This window comes from Aphis gossypii, chromosome 1 (genome assembly GCF_020184175.1).
Source record: "Aphis gossypii isolate Hap1 chromosome 1, ASM2018417v2, whole genome shotgun sequence".
In the NCBI taxonomy this organism is placed as follows: Eukaryota; Metazoa; Arthropoda; class Insecta; order Hemiptera; family Aphididae; genus Aphis; species Aphis gossypii.
In genome coordinates this window covers 13224301-13249676 of record NC_065530.1, presented here as the reverse complement: position 1 = coordinate 13249676, position 25376 = coordinate 13224301, and the positions used below count along the sequence as shown (strand labels likewise).

The following is a 25376-nucleotide window of genomic DNA, read 5'->3' as shown; positions in this document are numbered from 1 at the left end:
TTAAGTAAAAACAAATACTAAAAATTTACGGTTTACAATATGCGTTCATTGAATGTTTAAAACAATAACTGCATCACTTTTTTTGATACAAAATAAAAAAAAAAAAAAAAACGTGCTGATAATTAATATTATTATATGAAATAGAAAATTATTAGAACCATTTATCCGGGTCTTACCTGGTAATTGTTGGGCCGACTTTACGTGCAGAACGAGGCACAAGGCTAAGATAAAAATAATTAAAAATCCAGTTTTGTGAAACATCATTACTCTTAGAATTTTTTCTTATTTTTTTTTAAATATTAAAGTCATTCGAATTAATTAAAAAAAAAAAAAAAAATTATATATATATAATAAATAAAATCGCCTAATTCATAAACTACATGACGGTTTATTCATTCAACAATAATTTTACTATGAGACAACGACGTTTATGATATAACTACTATAATATTAATATGATAACACGGACGCACGTGCTAGACCACTATTTGTACAGCGGGAGCGCGTGGACTCGTGTCGACGAGTACGAGTGCGTATGATCGCGATGTAATACTTACCTAACGTCCTAACGGCCGTTTTTTCCCTCGTGCAGCATACGTCGGGATGTCGGTTTCGATCGGCTGCGGTCGCCATCGCGAGTATTACGAGCGGTTACCAGTTCAGTAATAATAACAATAACGATAATAATAATTGTATAGTACTACAACAATAATACCTATACCACAAGAATAACCCTTTTTGGTATTTTTAACACCAAAAACCTATCATACTAAATATCATAATTTTATGATATAATTAAGCTATTGCCGAATTTTTTTTTAAATGTGTATGATGATTACTTAATAATAAAATACGGGAAACGATTCTTATTAATATAATAAAATAATATAACGAGTATGAAAAAAATAATGAAAATTGGGAGTGTACACATGAATAATTTTATGACATTGCGTTGCAAACGATATAGAACAGATCCAATTTACAAATTATAAAGTTAAATCTGATAAATAAAATATATATATATATATATTTAAATCAACTAAGCATGTAGTGTGGAATTTTTGGCTGAAAGAATCAGTAAAATGCATATTACATTACAAATGGATTTTATTATTGATTTAAAATACATTATGCAAAATTGTTTCTTTGCGACCGACTAAACACAAAAATTATGTACCTTGTTTGTAAAATAATTCTTTTTAATATATTTTTTTTTTCGCATAATTTAAAAAACACTGGATAATAACGTATTTTATTAGTTGTAGTATCATAACAATAAATTCCAAGTTCATTCACTCTTATGTCTTTTATATATAAATGTATATAAATTATAAATATAAATATGTATGTATAATGTTATATACATAATATTTGATGACTAATAAAGTAGCATAAGTTTTTTTTAATTGTAGTTTTTTTAGTAAAGAAAAAAATCAATAGTTATTATATAGATAATTAAATAGTGTAATGTGTAAAAAATTTAAATTATTTAATTAAATATAATTTTATAAAATGAGACCATTGTTTTAATATAGGTATATAAATATAATATATTATTTTTCATTGTATTATTCATGTTATTATAATTTCTATATTGGTTTGGATAAGTATTATGTATATATCTCTATGTCTGACATATGGAAATAAAACTTCTAAAATATGTGATTTTATATCAGAACTTTGATATATTCATTACTCTTGCTTATGGTTATGATTAAATAACATTTATTAATATCTGTGCATAAGGTAGAGTTCGAAATTGAGACAAATCAGATATTTTATCACCAGTGAAATATTTTAACAAACGACTGGCTATAACGCTGTGCTTAACCTATTCAATGAAAAGTCACCATAGTGACATCACAATATAACATATTTCAAATGTTAAGATTTGTTTATTGTCTTAATTTATTCTTTAATTAATCATATATATTATGTATATATATGTTATAGCTTATAACATGCAGAGGTTCATATTAGAATAGATAGATACATAATAATGTATTTGATTTTACGTGGGTGAAATTTCATACCGATGTTAATATGTTATACTTGTGATGTTGGCAGTTTGTCGGTAGTAGTAATACATTTAAGTATAAACACAATGGTTGCGTTTATAAAACAGTCAACGTTCAATATATATTATGCGAACAGGGGTACGTGGAAAATCAATGATAATATTGCATCTTATATTTTAATCGTAGGTATACATATTATCACTGTTCCGAGAGTAATGAATTATTTAGTTTGTGTTTATACGAAACAAATCAATGTATTGACAAATTTTACAATTGTGTAAAATAAATTGATAATATTATGCACATTTTAAAGATTTTATTAAACACATTGTCTATAGGAAATATAGGTACCATAAGGTTTTTTATTCAATATAAAACCTATACAGTATACCTAGATTTATAACCTCACAACAATATGAAATATTTTAAGTATTCATACATAGCTTACTTCGTTAACCTAGGCAATTTATTGTCTGTATTGAACTAATTTATTAATTTAAAATTAATCAAGTATTTAAAAAAAAAAAGCATTGTAATTTATTTATTTAGTATACCTACTCAAATCGTTTAAAATTAAATGTTTAAAAATATCAACTAGGTAAATTAATATTTTATAAATACAAATTCAGTGTATGTTTTGAATCATGATCTTTCGCATAATTTATTATTTATGAAAATCAAAAAATACCTTAATAGCTATTTATACTATGCAGTTTTACTGAAATTACTAAAAGGTATAATATTGTTTTTGTCATGAGCTTAAAAAAAATTTATTCATTTTTCATGAGTGGTTTCGTTTCTCAAACTATGATATTTTTTTGGCTTGTTCATCATATACTTATTAATAATAATTATCACTTGTTTTATCACAATGTATATATTATTAACTAACACCAAGCCTTAGTTGAAAAGTATTACATTTTACAGTTTTGCTTAACGGTATTTTTTTTTTTTTAATACTTAATTTTATTAAAGAACGATAAATATTATACAATACTCGTATACAAAATAAATTGCAATAAATAACTATGAAAAAACCTATGGAACATTATATTATTTGAAGATTGCTGCGTCTATATTCTAAGATCTTTTGATAAAAAAAAAGAACGAAAAGTGAAGAATTGATATTATTTTATTTTTGAAGTGGTTGAATGAATTATAACTAATTTTTATCTCCCCTCTCTAATAATACCACTGGTAATACACATTCATAAATCAAATGAATTCGTGTAACTGGAGATTTAATAAATAAATAAATATCCTTAAGTATAAACAACAAATTGTAACTTGTATACTAATTGTCAGGAATTTAATTCAATGAAACAGTATAATATAATCTTTCGATAAATTAAAATTATATATCACACATACCTATGAAACTATAATTGTTTTGAACTTGAATAACACCAAAGAATTATAATTAGTATAACACTGCAGTGTTAAATACCGATCACATTTCATATCTAAGATTAGGGTTAATCACGTACAAGACGTACGGCCGTCGTTAAATCACGTACTTGCAATGTGTCCAACTTGCAGGCCGTAACAAGAAGACTACATTATAGAGCGCATTATAAATTGTTTGTTAACATTTTATTTCGAAATAAATCACTTTACTACCGGTTGGACGTAGGTTTACTGCATGGAGTGATAGTGCAAATGATAGATCGGGGGAGAAAAGAAGTTTCATCTCATATAATAAACCCACCCACACGCGTCGCCGCCGCAGCCATGGACTGCCGTTTGCCTGGGAATTTGGCTTCACGTCAAGTCCAGGATACACATTACACGCGTATTATAGAAAACGAAATATTGATTCAATATATAACTTAAACATGTAATAGCTTCCGGCTACCTTGGTGGGAAACTTATTGCGCGTATAAGCTTATTTTAACATTTATAATCACTGAAATTATATTGCCGGAGGGTGCAAATCTATCCTGTATGTACCACCTTCAAGTAGGAATACGAGGGATTAATTAATATTATTATGTTTAGATACAAAGCATTTACCATAAACTGTTGTATTTATTAACATTATAACATATTTTATTGCAACACCTTTTGTAATATAATCCCACAGAGTCGTAAAATTGGTTTTATTCAATAATGGCACTTACTAAATGGTCAGTTGAAAACCCCAAAAATGTAAGTACCTCGTTAAAGCGTTATTTTTGTTTTGAAATTGGATCATATCTGTTAAAACGAATTATCGAATTTACAGGTTACTCTAAGACTGAAACTGTATAGGTATTATATAAATTTTTAAGCTTTTCTCAAATCTATGGGAAACTATTAGGTAGGTATTTACGTCACATATTCAATTATTTTATTTCATACTATAATCATAGTATATATTCATATTACCAAACATGTAAGTACAAAATTAATGTTTTTTTGAATGCATCTGTTGAGTTAGTAAATTTTTCAATATTTTCATTTAGATTTAAATAATGGAGATTTATAAAAACTGTTTAAAAAACGAAATCACTTTTGTCCAGTGTTTATGAAACATGCTAAACATATAATAAAAAAATTAATTTACGAATTCAAAGAAATAGCTATGTTGAATTAAAAAAAAATATAACACGTGTAGTGTTATAATATCTGTCTAGTCTAATTTATTGAGCTCATAAAAAAATATAATGCTTGACTATATTTTTATAGTCTTAACATAATTTGTCTTATTTTTATCGCCATTCCATATTATGTAAAAATTCTACAGATAAAATTTATTTTATTTTGAGTTGATGGCCGACTTTCCATCATTTAATTTTATATTGGGAAAAAGCGTTTTAAAATAAATAAACAATAACGAAGATGACAACTAAACACAAAGTGAATTTCCTCCATCACTGTCAAAAATACTTTTTTTGTACACACTATACACACATCCCGTGGTTATAAAATTCAAAATAAAAATTTTAAAAACCACAGACAATTTTAAATTAAATATAAAACTTCAAAATGATTTCGTTTTTCCATCAAATCACCCACTCGTTCCTTTTACTTAGTTAAACGTCCGAAAGACCGTGTATAATTTTATTATTTAATAATTTTAAATATAGAAAACTTCGGTCAGAAAATTGGCCAACGCGTAATATTATCACTCAGTTTCTGTGACACGCAAGTGCGTAACTGTAATATTTTTCCAACCTAAATATCATTCAGCATATCTATCAATTTTGATAACATTTATATAATTATTTTAAAATGTCTTTAGATTGATGATGATACATTTTTCATTTGATGTTTTTAAATTTTGTGGGCGTAAAAAAAAAATGATTAAATTTATTTTTAAATAACAGCACAAAAACAACACGAATATGTCACCTAATGTGATTAGAACTATTATATTTTGAGAATTATGTCATACATTAATTTATTGTCATAGCATTAAGACTTCAAGTCAATACCTACGCATCGATGACAAGCTACAAATTATATTGAAGTTATTAAAAAAATAAATAAATGTTATATATGAATACATATACGTATATGTATTATGTACATTTAGAAACACAAGATTTATGAAATATCTAATCTTGAAAGTATTTATTTTGTCACTTATTTTAGTTCTATAAAATATATTTAATCACTAAGTATTATGTTCAGTAGATTTAGAACATTTGGCCAAAAAAAAACATCATCAATAGGTTCCACGCTCAGCTAAAGTTTATATTTTTTACGAGACAGTTTAATTTCAATGAATGTTTTATGTTTTATTTTTTAAACGCATTTTCAAGGATTTTTTCGAACATTAATAATATCTAAAGTGTAAAACATTCGAACTGGTGAGTGATGATGTCATGGTTTATTTTATTACAAGCAATCAGTGTATTTGTTATACATATTTATTCTATTATTAGGGGTTTCTTCGTGGAGACTGTATATGTGTTTAAATAAATACATTTTTTGATTTTTAATTTTAATGTCTAATGCTGAATATTACGAAAGCTTATAATTTACAAATAATAGATTTTAAATTCATTGATATAAATGATTAAAATGCACATCATGTATTATATTGACTTATAAATTATATTAATGAACGGCGTTACTTAAAACCATCATTTCAAAATTTGTAATTGGAACAATTTATCATATCTGTCAAACTATGTACGAGGTAATTCAGGCCAATTAAATAGAAATTTATATTTTCAATAAAAATAGACTCATTTGCCACCAAACTTTTGTCTGTTGTTACATTTATAGGATGTTTAATTGCTATACATTAACATTTCATGAATAATTAAAAACTGTCGTTGATGAGTTTCCTTTTAATAAGTCAATAAGTGACAATCAAAGTAAATCGTTAGTTCAAAATTAATGTTTGAATTTAAATATAACGATATAAATTATTACTAGCGTTTGAATTATTTTATGTGATACATTCAATTTTTTTACTACACTGATAAAAACCAAGTATTTCTTATTTTTTTTTTTGTAAGCTTTTTATCATTTATAAATTTTAAATTTCATTAACTATATTAACCATTTAAACGAAATTAGATAACAGTTATATTTCATTGTTATGAGTAATGGCATAGTACAGCAGCTTATTAGTTGTAACGATATTCAATTTATTTAATTAATTTAAATATGTTCAATACTTTTATAAGGGAATAGTTAAAATATACCAATAAAACAGAATTATATTAAAATTACTAATTTTCTTACTAATATTATATCATATTATATTATAGCATTTTATATTTTAAAATAATGTGCTATAAATTTTAAAGTTATATATATAGATCAAAGATTTTAATATATTGTTAATATAGGTAAATGATAAATCTATGTTTGAACTTCTCAATTTGATTTTGGATATTTAAATAATTTAGTGTGTTGCTATTTATTACAGATTCTACTCGATTTATCTGTGTTATTTATATACTTTTACATTATCAATTCATCAAATTAAAATAATTCAATTTATAAAATCTTTATATGCGTGCCAAAATTTGTTTTATTTATTTATTTTTTTTTTTTACAAAAATTGAAATACATATTTTACAAAACGATTGCTTGTCAGTTGTCAAAAACGAAAAGAAATTTGACCATTTAACCGGAACAAAAAAATGTGCAATTTTTACATTAGCATTTATTTGTATATATAAGATATTTGCAATGCAAAATAAAAATATATTTTTAGTTTGAATATCGACTCAAATAAATTATATTAGTTATACAACATTGTTCTTCCAATCGTGGATGAATTGTTTGTAACTCTCTGTTTATTTTAAATATGGAAAATAATTCTAAACAATTTATTCAAATAAGCATCATATAATATATATATACCTATGCGTATATATGTAGTCTCAACAATCTATTAAAATTCGGTTGTGTATAGGAGCAATGGACCCGCAAGGACAACCAACAATCATTCATTGACAAATAATATACTTAGTCTTAGAATCTTGTTATTATATATTATATGAACAGAGAGCAGAGATTACTATTTTTTGTAAAGGGAAAGTTCGTCAAAAATTACGTGTTTATAATTAAAAATTATTTTACTCGTTTATTTTGAGTATCTACTGTTGTGCCAAATTTTCTTTAACCATCTTTAGTCACAGTTAATTTGCAGTACATTTTTTACATTAAATTATCCACGAAATAAGCTTAAGTCTATACTGCATCTGTGTATATCTATACTTGTATATATAGGGTGTTTCAAAAATCGGTACGAATTTCAAATTGCTGACCACATAAATCAATGCCGTGGCCTCATACATGCCGGTGGTTATTTTTCATACATATTGATGGAAAATATTCGCTAAGCTGTAAATTTATTATAAATTATAATATTATGAATATTGACAGAATATATGAATTTACTGTAGAGTCATAATACATATAATGTCTTCATAGTAATAATGTTATACTTAAATATAATTTTACCCTCTACGTCAATTAAAAATACAACATAGTGTTGAGGTCTTTTGAATCTTGAACTGTAAAAATTAAGTTAATACTTTCCCCCATTGAGTCAGAAGATTTACTCACTGGTAGATCTCCCTCCTCACATTATTTTATGTTTTTGTTACCTTAGTTAAGCTACCAAATTTACTTATTAATTATAATAATATTATATAGATATTAATTATACTTTTGTTTAAATTAAAAAGTATGTATGTATACATAATTATATTTAATTGAATATTTAAATGTATTGATATTGATTTAAATAATATTAGGTACCTAGTAGATATACTATACATTAGTTAAAAAATATTACTTAAAAGTTATGAGAATTTACTTGTAATTTGAAAATGATGGAATAAAGTTTTAAGATTAAACACATGTTTCAATGTTTGTATTTATTTTAAAATTAAATGTAATTTTCCTTTATCTATAGACTATAGTTGATAAATACCAACAACTGATCAGTCATATAGTTAATTTTATTATATCATTGTATATTTTGTAATTTTAATAGTTATAAAAAATCTACTTAAATGTTTTGATTTCGTAATAAAAATAAAAATTCTCAATATAATTCCGATTGATAACAATATTCCGATATAAAGCAATATTATTATTATTTTAAAATGATTTTTAATAAATTAGGGTATCTACAATATGCTGTTTCATTAATTGGCCATTCATTAATGACAAATGATTATTATTTATTACAGTATGGGTGTACACTGTTATGTATGGTGAACATAAAGAACACCTACGATAATATTATATCGATTCATTCTTTAACCAAACGTGCTAATAATTTAATAACACTTCTTATTTTTGTGAACCATAACGTATGCCGTGTATGCCTTCTATGTTTATGGGTAAACTGCGAACGTCTATTAGATAAGAACACGTCGGTTGCGGGCGGAAAACGTTGGCGTTCATGACATCATGAAATTAAATAATAACTTTGGAGTTGCTATTAAAATGAACATAGTATAAACCTACTTAAATTTAATATATATATATATATATATACTCGTAACTATATGTGTATAGTGTGTATGCGTGTGTATATACATGCACCTATGATACCATACGGGTATTATTATGGGTATATTATTTTCCGCCGTCGGCTACCTGTCTACAAGGAAAGAACCGACAGACACCATCGGACAGATAAAAAGTAAATAGTCTATTATTATAGTGCAGCAAGAAAGAAGATCTATGAAATAATAATGGTAATTACATATTATGATAGATGTGATCAAACTCTCCAGTTGTTTTAAATTTTGAAGAGAGCGATGGAGCTATTTCTATTATTTAATTTTTAAATTTACATCATTTTATAAAGTGATTTATAATGGGTAGGCAATAATGTGCATTTGCTGTAATTTAGATTGGGTTCATGAAATTAATAGATGAGGTCGTAGAGATTTTTAGAAATGTCATTGAACATCTTGAATACTTAAATAGTTAAATACTAATATAGATTATTATGTTGTCTTAAATGTTTGAAAAAAAACAACATAGAATAGTGCATGGCTCAAAATTCGTCAATAAAGAATCGTTCAGATAATTTATAGATTATTAATATTAAATATTATTGATTTTTGATTTTTGGTTTAATACCGGAATTTTATTGGTTATGATTTAAAATATAGCTTACACGTAGTGTTTTGTGAATTTGTGTATCATCATGAAGAGTTGGAAATAAATATATTGTTTAACTAATAAATATTTTTAGAATAACTTGTCGTATAAAATTAAATTCTACCATTTAAAAAATCAATGACACACATAGGTGTTGAAGTTTTTAATCAAATTCATTTTATTTTTGATGTTACCACCATAATTATGAATAATAATACTAAGTAGTGGTATTATCGTACTAGTATATAATAACTAGTATATCACTAAACATCTTAAATAGAATATAAACTCAATCAAATGACAAATACTTGACAATAATTCGATTATTCATTTTCATACTAATATTGTTTAATCTATACTACCGAATCTTCGAGATTATTCAATAACCTTGTACTATCACGTGGTTTTATATGGTTATAAATATTTAAGATTTACTGGGTGCAGCAAACTGTTATTGAACCGGTGTTGGTATATTTAAATATATTTGAACACACGCTCATCACACTTAGAATAAAGATACATAATAAGAGTAGTATAATACTATAATATGTAGCAATCGATATTTTTGAGTTTCACTCTATTAGTTATTTCTCATGTATTGTAATAATGTAATCGTATACTTTTGGAAATTTAAACTTTAAACGTTAATATAAAATTATTCATTAGAAATTGATAGGTGTTTATACACGAATAATATAAACGTAATTAGAAAATCTCCAGAATAAACAATAATTGTTTTACTGTTAAATTGTTATACAGCATAAAACATTATTATCATAACACATTATTAATTTATTAGATTCTGAGTGGAGCAATATGCTTTTTTCTGTCTATCTTCACCTGGTGGTTTTTAGTTGCAAAGTGGATTTATTTAGTACTTTTTGAGGTTTTAAAAGTTTTTACGTTTAATATAATATTATTATGAATTTTACTAGACGCAATGATATTTTTATAATTGATTTTTAGATATTATTTATTTATGCTATGGATTTATTTTTACTGTTTTACGATATTTACAGAGACTTGTTATTAAATTCTTAGTTATTTAAGTCGATATAATATGGTATATATATATTATATATATTAATTATATCGAATAATATAATAAATACAATATTTTTAGAAAAAATTATATTATTCTGTCGTGATACTAAAAGTAAAATAAATGACATAGTTATAACAAAAAAACCTATCATAAAAAAAATTAGTGATATGTTTAATATGTAGGCTAAAAGACCGAAGTGCTGGGTAGCAACATTATGACAAACAGTTCCCACAATCTCACCCGTCTCTAATTTTTAAACGGGGAAAAAGGTTGAAAGACCATCCCTGCTCAGAATAGCTTCTCATATACAATGATAGATTATTGAATTCAAATTTAACACCCTATACGTTATGTCCAAATTGACACCTAATATGTATAGCAGAGTGGTACCCAACTGGCCACTTGCCTATACCATGTTTTATCTTAATCTTCATAGGTAAGTCGTAACTTATTTTTATAAACGTGATAACTGGAAAATGAGAACTATGAATATGAAATAAAAATTTTCTAACCTGGAGTCAGTGGACAATCTCGCTCATCAGTCTGATCCAAGCATTCACTAAGACCATTGCATCTTTTTGAGTTAGGAATACATAAAGTTTCGTCACATTGAAATTCGTCAGTTCCGCAAACTGAAATACAAAACAAATAAATTATTATATGCAATCCTAATTGAATATGCAAACTATTTTGCTGATATTTAAATCAAACACTGGCACTTGGCACTTGGCATGTATAGGTACTAGGTAGTGTTGTTCTTAATAAACAAGCATAATATACAGTAGTTATGTTTAATTTTACAGAGAACAAGAAATATTTCAAACACATATGACCTTGAATTTGATTCAGGTCTTATTTTTCTGTGTACAGGAGGAAATGAAATAATGGAAGTATAAATACACATGTTTTTAATAAATTCCAATTTTTAACTATTTTTATCCATACATGCATAGTAAAATAAAAATTTCAACTATTTTCCAGATAGGATTTGGATTTTTTTACTTTTTTTTAAAAAAACTTTGACCCTAACAGTTTTTTTATACCTTCATAATTGCATTTTTAGAATTTTAAAAATTTTTAAATTTGGTAATTTGTAATTTTTCAACAATCTATCTTAATCGCACATTTTTATGCATTATCATTACAATTTATTTAAATTCTAATGATATATTTTTATTAATTAGATATAGTAATAAATACACCTTGTAGTTTTAATAAAAATAAATAAATAATAATATTATACATTATTTTAATTTTTAATAAACTATCAAATGATTTATACTTTAAAACCTATAAATATTGTTATTTATTTTTAGTATACAATACAAATATCAAAGGATGTATTTATTACATTGAATTTTAATTAAAATGAAAATTATTACAAACGATTAAATTAAAACATCTTAATATTTCATTATGATGTGTTTGTGTGTGTGTGTGCGTGTGTGCATGACATATGTATAAATATTAAATATGATAAGCAGTATATAAAATGCTTCAATTTTCAACTTCTGAAAAGTTTCCAACTTCTTTTGAATAGAAAATTAATTCTTGTTTGTACATTTAAAAGGTCAAAATCAGAAATGTTCAATATATTTTTATAATTAGAAAAACAAAATTAAGGAAAAACTGGAATTTTTATGCAAATCCAATTTTTGACAAAATCAATTTTTTTTGTGTGTGTAACTCAAATACCATATAATTGTAGATAATATTTGAAATTTTCTCCAAATGTTAAAATATTTACGATATAATTTTCAAAGTAGTTTTACTTTTGAGTTATTTATAGGTATGGCAAATTTGAAAAAAGTTTTTAGTTTAAATTTTGAAAAATTTAACGATAAACAACGATGTTAATTGTTTTGTAATGTATAGTTTAAAACATTATTTGTGAGAACCTTAAACTGTTAAGTATATTATGTTACTATACATTTTACTATACTCGACATTTTTGATTTATTTTAAGATATTATCTACTTATACAGTCTTATTTGTAATAAAATAAATGCAATATTTTCGGGAAAATTATATCAACTTACAAGTTGCAGTTATACTAAAAATAAAATAAATTATATTTATTTCAAAAAAAAAAAAAAATATATATCATGAAATATACAATACCTACGATACTATCTATAAATCTAATTTGAAAGACCGTCTCCGCTTATAATTGTTTTTCATATACAATTATGATATATCATCGAATTCAAATAGAACACACCCAAAATAGTGGCCAACCGACACCTAATGTACAGTATAGAGTGGGTGGTACTCACATGTTCACCTTTTAGATTCTAAACGAAGTAATGAATACAATGATATTGTGTGTGTGTTTTTTTTGTGTGTATGTGTATAGTGTACACCATAACTTGTCGAAATAATGCTTCAGTTTACAACTTCGGGGGTGGTTTCTGATGGCAAAGTGAATATCCTTGGTGCATCATAAAAGTCAAAAGTAAGATGTATCCAACAATTTTCAAAAAAAATTGGCTGTACAACAGAACATTACTCACTTGACTACCCTACTTTTTAAATTGCGTTTACCTTTATTTTTTTACTTATTTATGTTTACATACCTAGTTGCATTATGTATGAATTACGGTTTTAGGTAAATATAAATATTACATTATTAAGTAACATAATTATCTTAGTTAATGCATAACTATCTATATAGTATAGCTCTAGTTAATAATATATATCCTTTTGTGAATATATAAAATGTGTGCTGATATTTATCATAACATTTTTTAAAACATCCGTATTTTGTGTGACACACTGTCAACACTAAAATAAACAAAATACTTTCAATTGTTCAACACTCAACATAAACACTAAACATCAATGTACCATTATTCCGTCGTTCATAATCCGTGCCCTACACTCCTGCCCATGCTTTTTTTATTGAATCTGGTACTTAATTATATTAAATTTACAATTCATCGTTGACATTAAATCGTATAGTTACTTATATTACCCTAGATATAATTTTTTTTCATCATAATTTAATATAAACATAACCCGTGGATTTTAAACAACAAATCGAACTCAAAATTGAATTACAGTGTTCTAAAGGCAGAAATTTCTAGAGTGCTTTTCCATTAATGGATTTAGGCATATTGCCAACATTTCATGTAAGTCGATCGTAATATTTCCATAAAGTATTGTGATTTAATTTATTTTACTTAAACATAAGATAACACTGCCAGAGATTATAATTAAAATGGCTCTTAAAAAATTTATCAAATTAAATAGAAAATATGTATTGTTTTTCTTAATGAGAAATTTGATCAAACCTTGGTTTGCAATTTATTTTTTATCGTACCAACTGCTATAGTAATACATATATATATATTGTCTGTATAATAAATAAAAAAAAAACTATAATTCAAATTTAATTCAGTATTTACATATCACTTTCTAATTAATTAATTAATTAATTTACATAGAGTAAAAACTAACGAGAGTTTATACTATTATAACATGAATTATAATTTTAATAAGCATCATGTAATCTTAGATTGTATCATATACCTGCATATTATCTTGTTCATTTGAAACAAATTGTATTATTTTATTTATCATTCATTATGCTCTGGATAATGAGGACTGGTTACAATGTGAATCAATAAATACGAAAGTGCATGCAAAAAAGGTCATACGTCAAGTTTTGTCAATAAATCAGTTCATGGTCTATTGATTCACGTGATCCGAGGATTTCTGTTGTAAAACCACTTTCCACAAGACCCGGTAAATTTGATTAAAGGGTTTGATATAATAACAAATACAGGGCACTAAATCACAATGGTGAATCAGTGGATCAATTATAAAACCTATACAAGAATGTGTTACGTTAAAGAGAATCTATCTTGTAAACTACCTACCTATAGTAATTCACTCAACAGTAAAGTTTTTAAGATAACTTATGCCTGTTGCAAGATAAATTATTTTTACGACCGTTATTTGAAACATTCTTGTTATAAAAGAGTTAGTAGGTACTGTGCTATTATTTTACATTAGATTGCATAGAGAAAATCCGGTTTCAAATAAAATACATAGGTACATAATGTATACAAGTTAATTAATGTATTTTGATGTGTATTCCATCACTCGTATATTGCGGAAAAATTATTTTAAGATATAAATATTACATTTATTTTTAATATACGTAAAGTAATATCATTAGTTTAAAAATAAAATTTAAATAGTTTCTAGTGTTTCTACCATTAAAGTTACATAAATAAATAAAATATGCAATACACATATATTTTGTAACGCATATTCTTTATCGCTTATTTATTTATTTTAAAAACTCTTTATTATTGAGAGAAATAAACCTATGTTATTTGTTCAATATAATTACCTTTCCTATGTATTGTCTATAGAATGAATGCATTTATTGATCATGAATAGATTTAAATGTTAAACTCAAATGATTTAATATTTATGTGTTATAAGATCATCGTTAATTTATTTTACATTAATGGTTGGATTTGGATCTATTTAAAAAGAAAAAGTTCAAATTGTTTAAATTATATAATAAGACTTCGAGTTTTATCTAAAGCTATTTAAGGAAAATGTATGGAAAACTTATTGTTGAATTTTTCAACCTTAGATATCAACACAAAAATTTCTATGGATTTTTAACTAGAAAATTACTTATAAATTTTCACAATTTTGATATATTTCGTAAATGAATTTGAACTTTCAACGTTTATAAAAAAATTTGTAACTCACGATTTTTGATTTTTTTTTTTAACTGCAGTAAGAACAATTTATAAGAGACCTTGTACTAAATTTCAATTTTTTTTTAGGCACCCAGCATTTTTTATCTACACTTCAAAAAAAAAAAAAAAAAATGATTAGAAAAATTGAAAATTTTAGTTGTCTATAAATTGCTTGAAAAAGTCAAAATATTTTGAAAATTTAACTGTGTATAGTTAACACTAATATAAACATTTGGGGAAAATTTCAAGTATTTACAGTGATTAGTTTTTGAGTTACAACAATATAAAAAAAAATCGATTTTCTTGAAAATTGTTGGGAACATCTAACTTTTGACCTCTATAATGTACCAAGGATATTCACTTTACCATTTAAAACCACCCCTGAAGTTTGAAATTGAAGAATTATTTCGACAAGTTATGCTGTACACTGTACAGTGTACACAGACACACATACAAAAAAAACCAACACATTGTAAAATCTTACACGTTAAGCATAAACTATATCAAATTTACTACCAGAAATTACTTTCAATATAGAATATTGAAGTATTTTTTTTGCTTCAAAACGGGATGATAAACGCTTCAAAATTTATCACATCAATGTAAAATCAATATAATAATATTCATGGTGTTTCTATATGGTGTAGAGATACATTACCTACATTTTAAGTTATTATGTTTTTGAATACTGCAATATTATAGCCCTTTGGTATCTGCCTATTTAAAATAGATTATATTCGAAACATGTCGTTTATATGTTGTTTTTTAAATTAATTATTCCCTTAAATATTAATATTAAAACAAATTAAAAATAAAGTATAGCTTACAGTATGTGCAGTACAATGTTGTGCATAATATAAAAATGTCTTAATTAAAACTGTGTGATATTATAAAATAGTGCGTTTATAAACTACAAGATAAGTTTGGATAAAGTGGTCATGCGTGGTTATAAAATATACCATACTCTCAATATATATTTTTTAAGCAATACGATACTTTACTCAGTTAGCCAAAAATAGAAGTCGTAGTTAAACAGCCACACCTTTTGTATATCAATATGAATAAAAATCTTGCCGAAAATATGAATTATTGTTTTTCATATAGTTGATACCTAGGTATGTTTTATAAGTAATACCTAACCTTTTATACAAGTAATAATGACTCACCTAATATCATATTTTAATAATTATATTAAAGCTATAGTAAATCATACAACTCAATACAGAATATACCCTCACGGCTCACATATACCAGATATCTCTTTGTATTTAATATCTAAATAATTATTTCCCTAGAAAAGTTTAATCCAGTTACCATGTTTCATAGTATAGTTATTAATTGTATAATATTTTAAATAATTAATTTAACCACCTATCTATTAATAAATTTAAAAAAATATTTATTTTGTTATGCACGATAGTGTCTAAAAGATCTGACACAATTGTAATTTTTTAAGGAACTTACTATGAGGTATGAGAAGTCTTGGAACACTCGGACACATTAGTTCATCAGTTCCATCTGGACATTCAGACGTGCCATTGCATCGAGATTCTGGTGGTAAACAAGTGTTGGTGACTACACAAAGCATTTCGGTCGATTGACAAGTGACGGTGAGACCAGCATATGCTTTAGTTGTAAAAAAATATATATATATACGTGTTTAAAAATAGTGATCAACTACAGAAAAATCTACTGCATAAAATAAATAATAAGTGGATACTCTAAAGGTGCCATTTAAACTTCTCAAAAAAATATATTACATTCTCATGCAAAATACATCTAATAATAATAATAATAATAATAAATTTACGATTACGTGCAGGATAATTACACGGTAGAATAAACTACTGTCAAATGTGGAGCAAATATATTGAATATGATTAAATAGAAATGATGGTAATATCTATTCATAAAAAATGTAAATTTTACTAGATAAACTATGTGTAGTAGTATTTTTGTTTTGTACACTTATAATATAAATTTGTATAACTGGAATAAGTGTCAATACTAATGTTATGTTTTCAATGTAAATAGATATTTAAATTATTATTAAATACCTATTATAATTATTTTTATAATTAAAATATAAACAAACGCTGAGAGATTTGAATTCGAAAAATGTATTACGATTACTATTCGTGAATAAAGTTCTACCAGACAGAAAATTATAATAGGTATCATATAAGTAATAATACTCTCAATTTTCAAACAGCAGATTCCCTAAAATGTCTGCAAAGTTTTTACATAAAATAGCCCTTTGCTAATAAATAACATCAGGTTTATCAACTGATGTCATATGCTCCTAAATTTACCTTGTATGATATCGAATCCTTTATCGATGACAGTAAGCGGACTACTTGGATTAAATGCTCGAGAGTTTGATATGAAATAACGGAGCTGATTTTCTAATGTCTCTTTGGATTCACGTCCTTCGGATTCAATGTCAACGGTTGTTCTTACAAAAAACTCGTCGCTACTTGGCCTGAAACAAATTACCTAGTGTTATCTTATTTCTTTCATTAAATATATGTAAATTTATAAAGTTACCGATCCATGATCATTATGATTAGTTACATTCAATTAAATAAAAACGATAAACTGATATGTTTGATGATTATTATGATATTATATGACATATGTCATAAGTCATATTATGAAATTGAAATTACTAAATAGATAAATACATTGGTAGTTAAACCCTTACTGGATTGCTACTACTCTTGGTGAGTAAGTTCCGTATTGTTTCAATGCTTCATTCAGTGATAGAGTTATATTATTGGCTAGCCATTCAAAAGCTTCGCTTCTCATATCAGCATAGTCCTTGGTATATGGCTCCATGATTGTTAAATGTACTCTAAAAATAGCTGTGAAAACAAACAAGGTTTTATTAATTTCTAGTAGGTGTATATTGTATAAGTTTGTTTAGTTGACATACATTTTGTTATTATAAAGATCAAAATTCAAAATAAACAATTATAATATTCTAACCATCACCAACTACAAAATACGTTAGGCAATACAAATTGTGATTACGATATTGAAAAATAGAACCCTTATTAATATTTATGTAGTATATGAAACATAATAATAATTGTGTATTTTAATATTAAGTTTAACTATATATAAATCTAAATTAACTGACTCATTAGTCATTATACAATAATATGCTAAATGCTAATGAATATGATACTATTTTTGTGATAAAAAGTATACGTTTATAAATTACTATTAATAATATAATTAACTTATTATTGATATTATCAGAATTCTGCAATTAAATTTAAATTTAAAATGTTATCATTTTTTATACTCTAGTGTTATACTTGTAAATAACGTTCCTATCTTCACCATGAAAAATTATTGTACTTGAAGTGTAATATAATTTAAAAAAAATAAATTCTCCTACCTAGTATTAAAATAAGTTTTAAAATCATAGTTTCATACTCATATATTATAATCAAATTTTCAAACATCATTCGAAGAAATAAAATAACTTGTACAAAATACATATATTTTTATTTTTAATGTAAAATATCCAATTTTGAGAAAAATTGGATTTGGAAATTTCGATTACATACGACATATTAATTTATTAATTAAGTTTAATATTTATTCTGTCAATTTTAAAACGATGTCAATTAAAATATAAAAACATTTGTTGTTTTTCGGAATTAAATGTATTTAAACATGGTAAAATATTTATTTAACGACCTATCAGAAAATAATATTTCCGTTAACTATTAAAATAAAAGCATTCAATACTTATTTTGTAAGCTGTAATGGAATTTGATATAGTTCAATCCTTTTATTCTTTACTTGTGGAAAATAATGTTTTAAAGTTCATACATAGTTGTACAAAGTGCAAAATATTTTTTAGTTACATTTTTGATAGTTTCAATAACCTTTGTGAAACAATTATAATTTTCATTTAAGATAAGTTATTCATTAGCTTAATAGTAAATAATTACTAATTTAATGCAAAGAAATTATAATCTTAAGTAAAATACGATTTATCATAATTATTATAGTAAAATATTATTTTATAGGTGCATAAATATTAGCACTTTTTTTTATCCGCGTAAGTATCTATACAGTTAATTTTATTTGAAAACTTTATGTTTTACTATTTTGTTTTACCTAATTATATACTTGTATTATAAATAAAAAAAAAATTGTCGATGAATGATGATAACTACAACAGATGTTTAAATTCTCACACATACAAAATATAATTAATGTAGTTTATTAAAGACCATTTTATGATACCATTTGAGTTATGACACTACTTATATTGTTGAAAACATATTGAAGAAATATTTTATTTTTTTATATATTGCAATATATAACGAATATGACGTGATCTACGCTAATCTATGAGATATACGTGTGTTAAAATAAAATAATATAATAAGTAACAGTATATTACTTGTGCCTTGGTCGACAAATAATTGAGATGGTGATAGCGGCGCCGCGCTCGTCGGAGTCTCAGTTGTAGTCGTGAATGTTTGAGCAACTGTAGATGGTTGAGTAGATGTGGTCGTTGTTGTTGTCGTTGTAACAGTAGTAGCGGCGGTGCTTGTAGTAGTGATAGAATCTTCAGTAACAGAGTTGGTTGGAATATGTATAGTCAAATTAAAGCCGTTAACATTATCTCTAGATAATAGTTCGTCTTGGGGTACAGCTATCCGTGGTTTGTTGGTCGTATAACGATCATCTGTATCTGGTCCATCGCCCGAATGATTACCATCGCCCGACGTGAGATCGTTGTCTTCATCGTCATCGAGCGATGATATATCTCCGCGATTTGGCCCACTGTCTGGCACTGTCATTGAAATCGTTGTATCTGCATCGCCATCCGTCGTTCTCGTTACCCTACTGCAAAATCGAGCAATTTATTACTATCTAAATTAGTGACACAACTTAATAAACATACAATATTATGTCTAGTATCAGTATAAACAGTTTTTAGAGGCTATCGATAATATTAGTTTTTTTTAGAAATGTATAAAATATAATGTAAGGGCATAGTAACACGATTATGTTTATGATCAAGTTAAAATGACTAAACTCGAATAAACGGAATGTTTACGTCATTATTCAGATATAAAACTTAACTCTACTAAAATAAAAAAGTAACTATTAATACTGGACGAATATATATACAAAGTAAGTAGTAACAAGATATAGTGTACTCAGTAACTGTTATTTTCTTCAAATAAAATAAATATTTTATGAAAGTTGTATACCAGTTTATGTAAACATTGTAAACTTGATGTATCTAAATACTGCAGTAGGTAGTATTTACGCGGATCTACAATCTACTAAAAATGATTTCTGAATATTGTACCAATACTGTAACATATTTTACTAGCGTACAAAATACTATTATTACTTATTATTAATTTTTCTATGTTGATTTTCTCAATCCATTTAATCTATGTTTTTAAGTAATCATTAGCATTGAATCTAAAATATGTAAGTTATCTTAATAAAATATTTTACAAGAAAAAATTCTATTAACTTTTGGAGCAGGGTAATTACACAAGCATTTCAGGTGATGAATGGCCTGTAAACTAAATTCGAATATAAAATATATTCAAATATAAATATAAATAAAAATAAAAAAATATAAAAAAAAAAATTTATAATTATATAATTATTTTTTTTTTTTTTTTTTTTTTTTAATATTAAAAATATAATAATATAAAATATATTTATTTTTTTTTAACATTATTATATGATGAAACAATTGTTGACATTATTATTACATAAAAAATGTATACGATCAAAGATGTATTACAAAATTATCCAGATAATTCATTTAAATAGTATTTAGATCAAAATAAATAAATAAATAATAATTCAAAACTTGTATTTGTAAAATAGCATTTTACTATAATATAATTATATTTATCATATAGATTTAAAATATTATACTCGTAAATACAATTATTACTTATCGATAATTGATTAAAAGTATAAATAATAAACTTACTATAAAATTACTTCACTATAATACTCGTAATAAATTTATACAAAAATACTAAAATAATATACAAATAAAATAAATAGGTAATAATACAAAATTGTGAGAACCCAATTGAAATATTTATTTGGACACTAATAGAACCGAATGATATTCACTGCCATCCCCAGACAAAGAGGAAATAATTACACAATTAAATAGACTAAAAAATAATAAAATACCTAGAGAAGATGAAATTCAAGGAGAAATTTTAAAGAATCTCGATGAAGGGACAATAAAGAGAATACATAGTATTATAGAAAACATATGGTCAGAGGAAAGACTTCCAGCAGATTGGGGTACTATATATATATATATATTAGTCTGTCCTATATATAAAAAATGACACACAAAATTGCAGTAATTATAGAAGTATTGCATCATTAGATGCAACTTATGAAGTCTTAGCATATTGTATACTAGATAGATTAGACCCCATAGCAACGATTACACTAGGTGACTATCAGAGCGTATTTAGACCCGCAATAGATCTACAACTAACCAAATATTAAAATATTTAATTCGCTGAAAAAATCAATTATTTGTTATATTTATACATTAAGGATGAACTAGTAAAATGATTAAGTAACACATAATGTAAATAAAGTAAATCATTGAAAAAATAATTCAATGTGCACATAATGCATTTAATAATATTAATATGTGCGAATTATAATTTTTTTTTTTTTTAATATTAAACGGCGTGCTCTATAGGCAATTTAGCACCACGGATGTAGTGTGTAATATTACGTATGATATAATAATAATACTACATAATATTATTATTAATTATATCAATATTTTAAAGTAAAAAACGTGTGAAACTATGATAAGCGCATTAAGTAGTGTGTATAATTTTAACATATTAAATACATCAAAACAATACCGCAACCTTATCTAACAATTAAATTAATTATATGATTAATAATAAAAACAAAATTAGTTAATTATTGAACTATTTAGTTGAAATTATTTATGTATAATTATTAAATAAGTATACTGTATGTAACTGTATAATTTGTTAGATTTACTTATTTTTACAACAATAGAAGTGAACTACTGAACCTAGATGAGTATCCAAAATCCAAACTTTGTATCAATCAGAATCTACTTTATTTAATTACAATAATAAACTTTTAATGATGTGGTATTTATTATAAGATTTTTTATATACAAAAAATACAACTAAGTATATATATATATATCACTTAGTAGGCTATTTGTCATTTTATTCGCGTATTTTTTTTTAATATTTATGATTATTTAACTTGTCTGAATGTATGATAAAATATAAAATAATGAAGAATGCTGATTTTAATAACTTAATATTTTCAATATAAATCATTGAAGCCAATTATTTTAAAGAGTAATAAAATAATAATGTTATAATTTATAATAATAACAAAAAAGTATTCTCATTGGGAAATTGATAAGTAAGTCTATTATCAACAATATTAAATCAAATAATCATAAATACATCGTATATTATAATGTACAAGTATATGCCATTAAGTTATTATTGTAACTCATAGTAATATTAATTACACTATGGTAGTTATTATAATGAATAATAATAATTAATGGAATTATACAATTCTTATTTCTTTACCTTGATATATTGGAATCAGAACTAGACGATGCTATAGTTTCAGTAGAAGTTTTTTCAGTTGTTTCTTCTTCTCCTAAAAATGACCAAATTGATCGTTTAATCCGCTTCACTGAACCATGTACAAAGCTTAGCAATCTGGATACCGATTGATCAGGTGGGTTTAAACCGTCCAAAATGTTATTTGGTGTTCGATCATCCTCAAACACTAAATCATTATCCGTCTGTAAAATCAATTGAACATATATAATAATTAATTACGTTTGTTGAAGAAAACAATTGAAATACATAACAGCCAAAGAGCTTACACCTTACAATTTCAATAATTTTGGGAAAATTGCAATAAAATTTTTTAGGTTGCCAACAAAATATGTATTTTCAATGTTATGTATTATATTATGTTAATTAGTTAATGCTGTATCTTAATTAAAGCTATTTTTGTAATCGCACGTGATTGAAATGAAATGAGATTATTAAAAATCATTATTATAATTTATAATTATTAGACGAATGATTTATACCCATTAATTACTCGTCTTCTAAATTAATATCTTAGTATTACGGTTTATCAGTTATGAATATTATAATAATAACTGTGCTTGGTAAATAAATAATAAATATTCTATGTTACTATATGAATATTATAAATACTAAATTACCAGAAAAAATATTAATTAATTGTAAGTAGTTGTGCTGTATAAATTAAAGAGTAAGAAGGATCTTTTATTATACAAGAAAAATTTATACCTCCACAAATATTTAAATATTTGGAGTATTATAAAAATTAATACTAGGTACTTTTGTACAAATAATAATTTCGAAATCATAATAAAAGTAGTAAGAAATGACCTTTAAATGTACAAGTACACTCTAGTAGAAAAAAAGAGAACCTTTAAAATTTTTTAGTACCAATAGAGTGCGCTAATTTATACAGTTATAGTAGGAATTATTAAACCTTTGAAAATAAAAATAAATTTAACATAAGTATTCAAGTAGTTTATTAACCGGAATAAATTCTTCAAATTATTGTTTAAATTCACAATAACTTTAACTTATAAAGTAACTTATAACGAGAGAACAGAAAACGTTTAAAATTTCAATTTTGATAATAGATCAATTTGTTGTACCTACATTTGTAGGACAAAGATAATACATTCAGGCATTATATCTTCTCAAGTGTTTATACAAGGTGATACATTTAACATAAGACACTTTTTTTTTTAGAAAACATTTTTGAAAATATTTCTTGTGTATTAATGTAAATGATTATTTTTACTATTCATTAAGATTTCTACCCTATTGAATATGACTATACATTTTTATTTTTATATTTTAATTAAATTTTCGAAAAGTTATTTATTAGTTATAACTATTTTAAATGTTTGTAACTCATAATAAATCCTAAATTAGGAAACATTTTCAAAAACATTGTTTAAATGATGAGTGTCTTATACACCAACATATATAACTATATAGATAGTATTTTTATTTTATTTAATACACTGAAAGAAACTCTTACAGCCTATTAATAAGTTATAACAGATACGTATGTATTTCATACCTAATAATAATTATTTAAAATAATTGGACCACTGAAAGTTTTCGAAATTATTTAGCAAATAAAATATAAAGTTATTTTTCCAACGGGATAAACGAAGTTGATAATATTATAGACATTTCACTACCTGTACCAAAATTATTTTAATTGCCTTGTATTTATACTCGGAAAGTAAACTTAAATTAATTAATAACATTTCTAACTTGATTACAAAGCTGTGTTTAATATTATAAAAAAATAATCAATTAGATGATAATAATTAATTAATATACTTAGATATACATAGAGTAGGAATAGATAATTTAAATTTTGAATGAAGTATTTATATACAATTGAATGAACTATAATTATAATAACTTACTATTCATTACTTATAATAATTTAATAGATGTGATTTTGAGATTAATCAAATTAACCTAGGTTAACATTGTTAAGTGCCTATAATTGATGTTTGATACACTGTTATATACATATTTAATTTAACAAATATTCTCCTATTATAAATAATTGTAGATATAATTGATGCATATTTTTTTGTCGATACTAATAATATTAATAGGTATAAAAATATCTATAAATAAGTAAAATATAAATTGTTTTTATCTATATTATAATCTATAATATGTTCGATTGTTTATGTAGGTATGTAATAACTCTACTTCATACTTTTTTTTTCCATGTAGGTACTTAATTTATAATAGGTATAATAAAATAAAATGTAGGTATATAAATTAACATCGGTTTTATATGAGATGTCTAATATTATATAATCGTATAATTGAATGAGTTGTTTGTTAAATCTTAAGTAATAAAGTATAATTATTACCA

General features: G+C 24.5%; 1 protein-coding gene across 7 annotated transcripts in view; it reads right to left on the bottom strand.

Moving 5' to 3' along the window:
* LOC114124910 (basement membrane-specific heparan sulfate proteoglycan core protein-like) overlaps positions 1–25376 on the bottom strand; it is a 162174-nt gene that overhangs the window by 70869 nt on the left and 65929 nt on the right. For 5 of the 7 annotated variants that reach the window (XM_050197025.1, XM_050197028.1, XM_050197027.1 and 2 more), the window contains exons 3-8: positions 22994–23214; positions 19786–20234; positions 18064–18223; positions 17672–17841; positions 16824–16985; positions 11148–11267 (exon numbers count right to left, since the gene is read on the bottom strand). In XM_050197025.1, coding sequence (XP_050052982.1) covers positions 11148–11267; positions 16824–16985; positions 17672–17841; positions 18064–18223; positions 19786–20234; positions 22994–23214 — 1282 coding nt within the window. Of the gene's footprint in view, positions 1–176; positions 528–11147; positions 11268–16823; positions 16986–17671; positions 17842–18063; positions 18224–19785; positions 20235–22993; positions 23215–25376 lie in introns of those variants that run through there. The other 2 variants (XM_050197030.1, XM_050197031.1) reach the window with 1 other exon arrangement.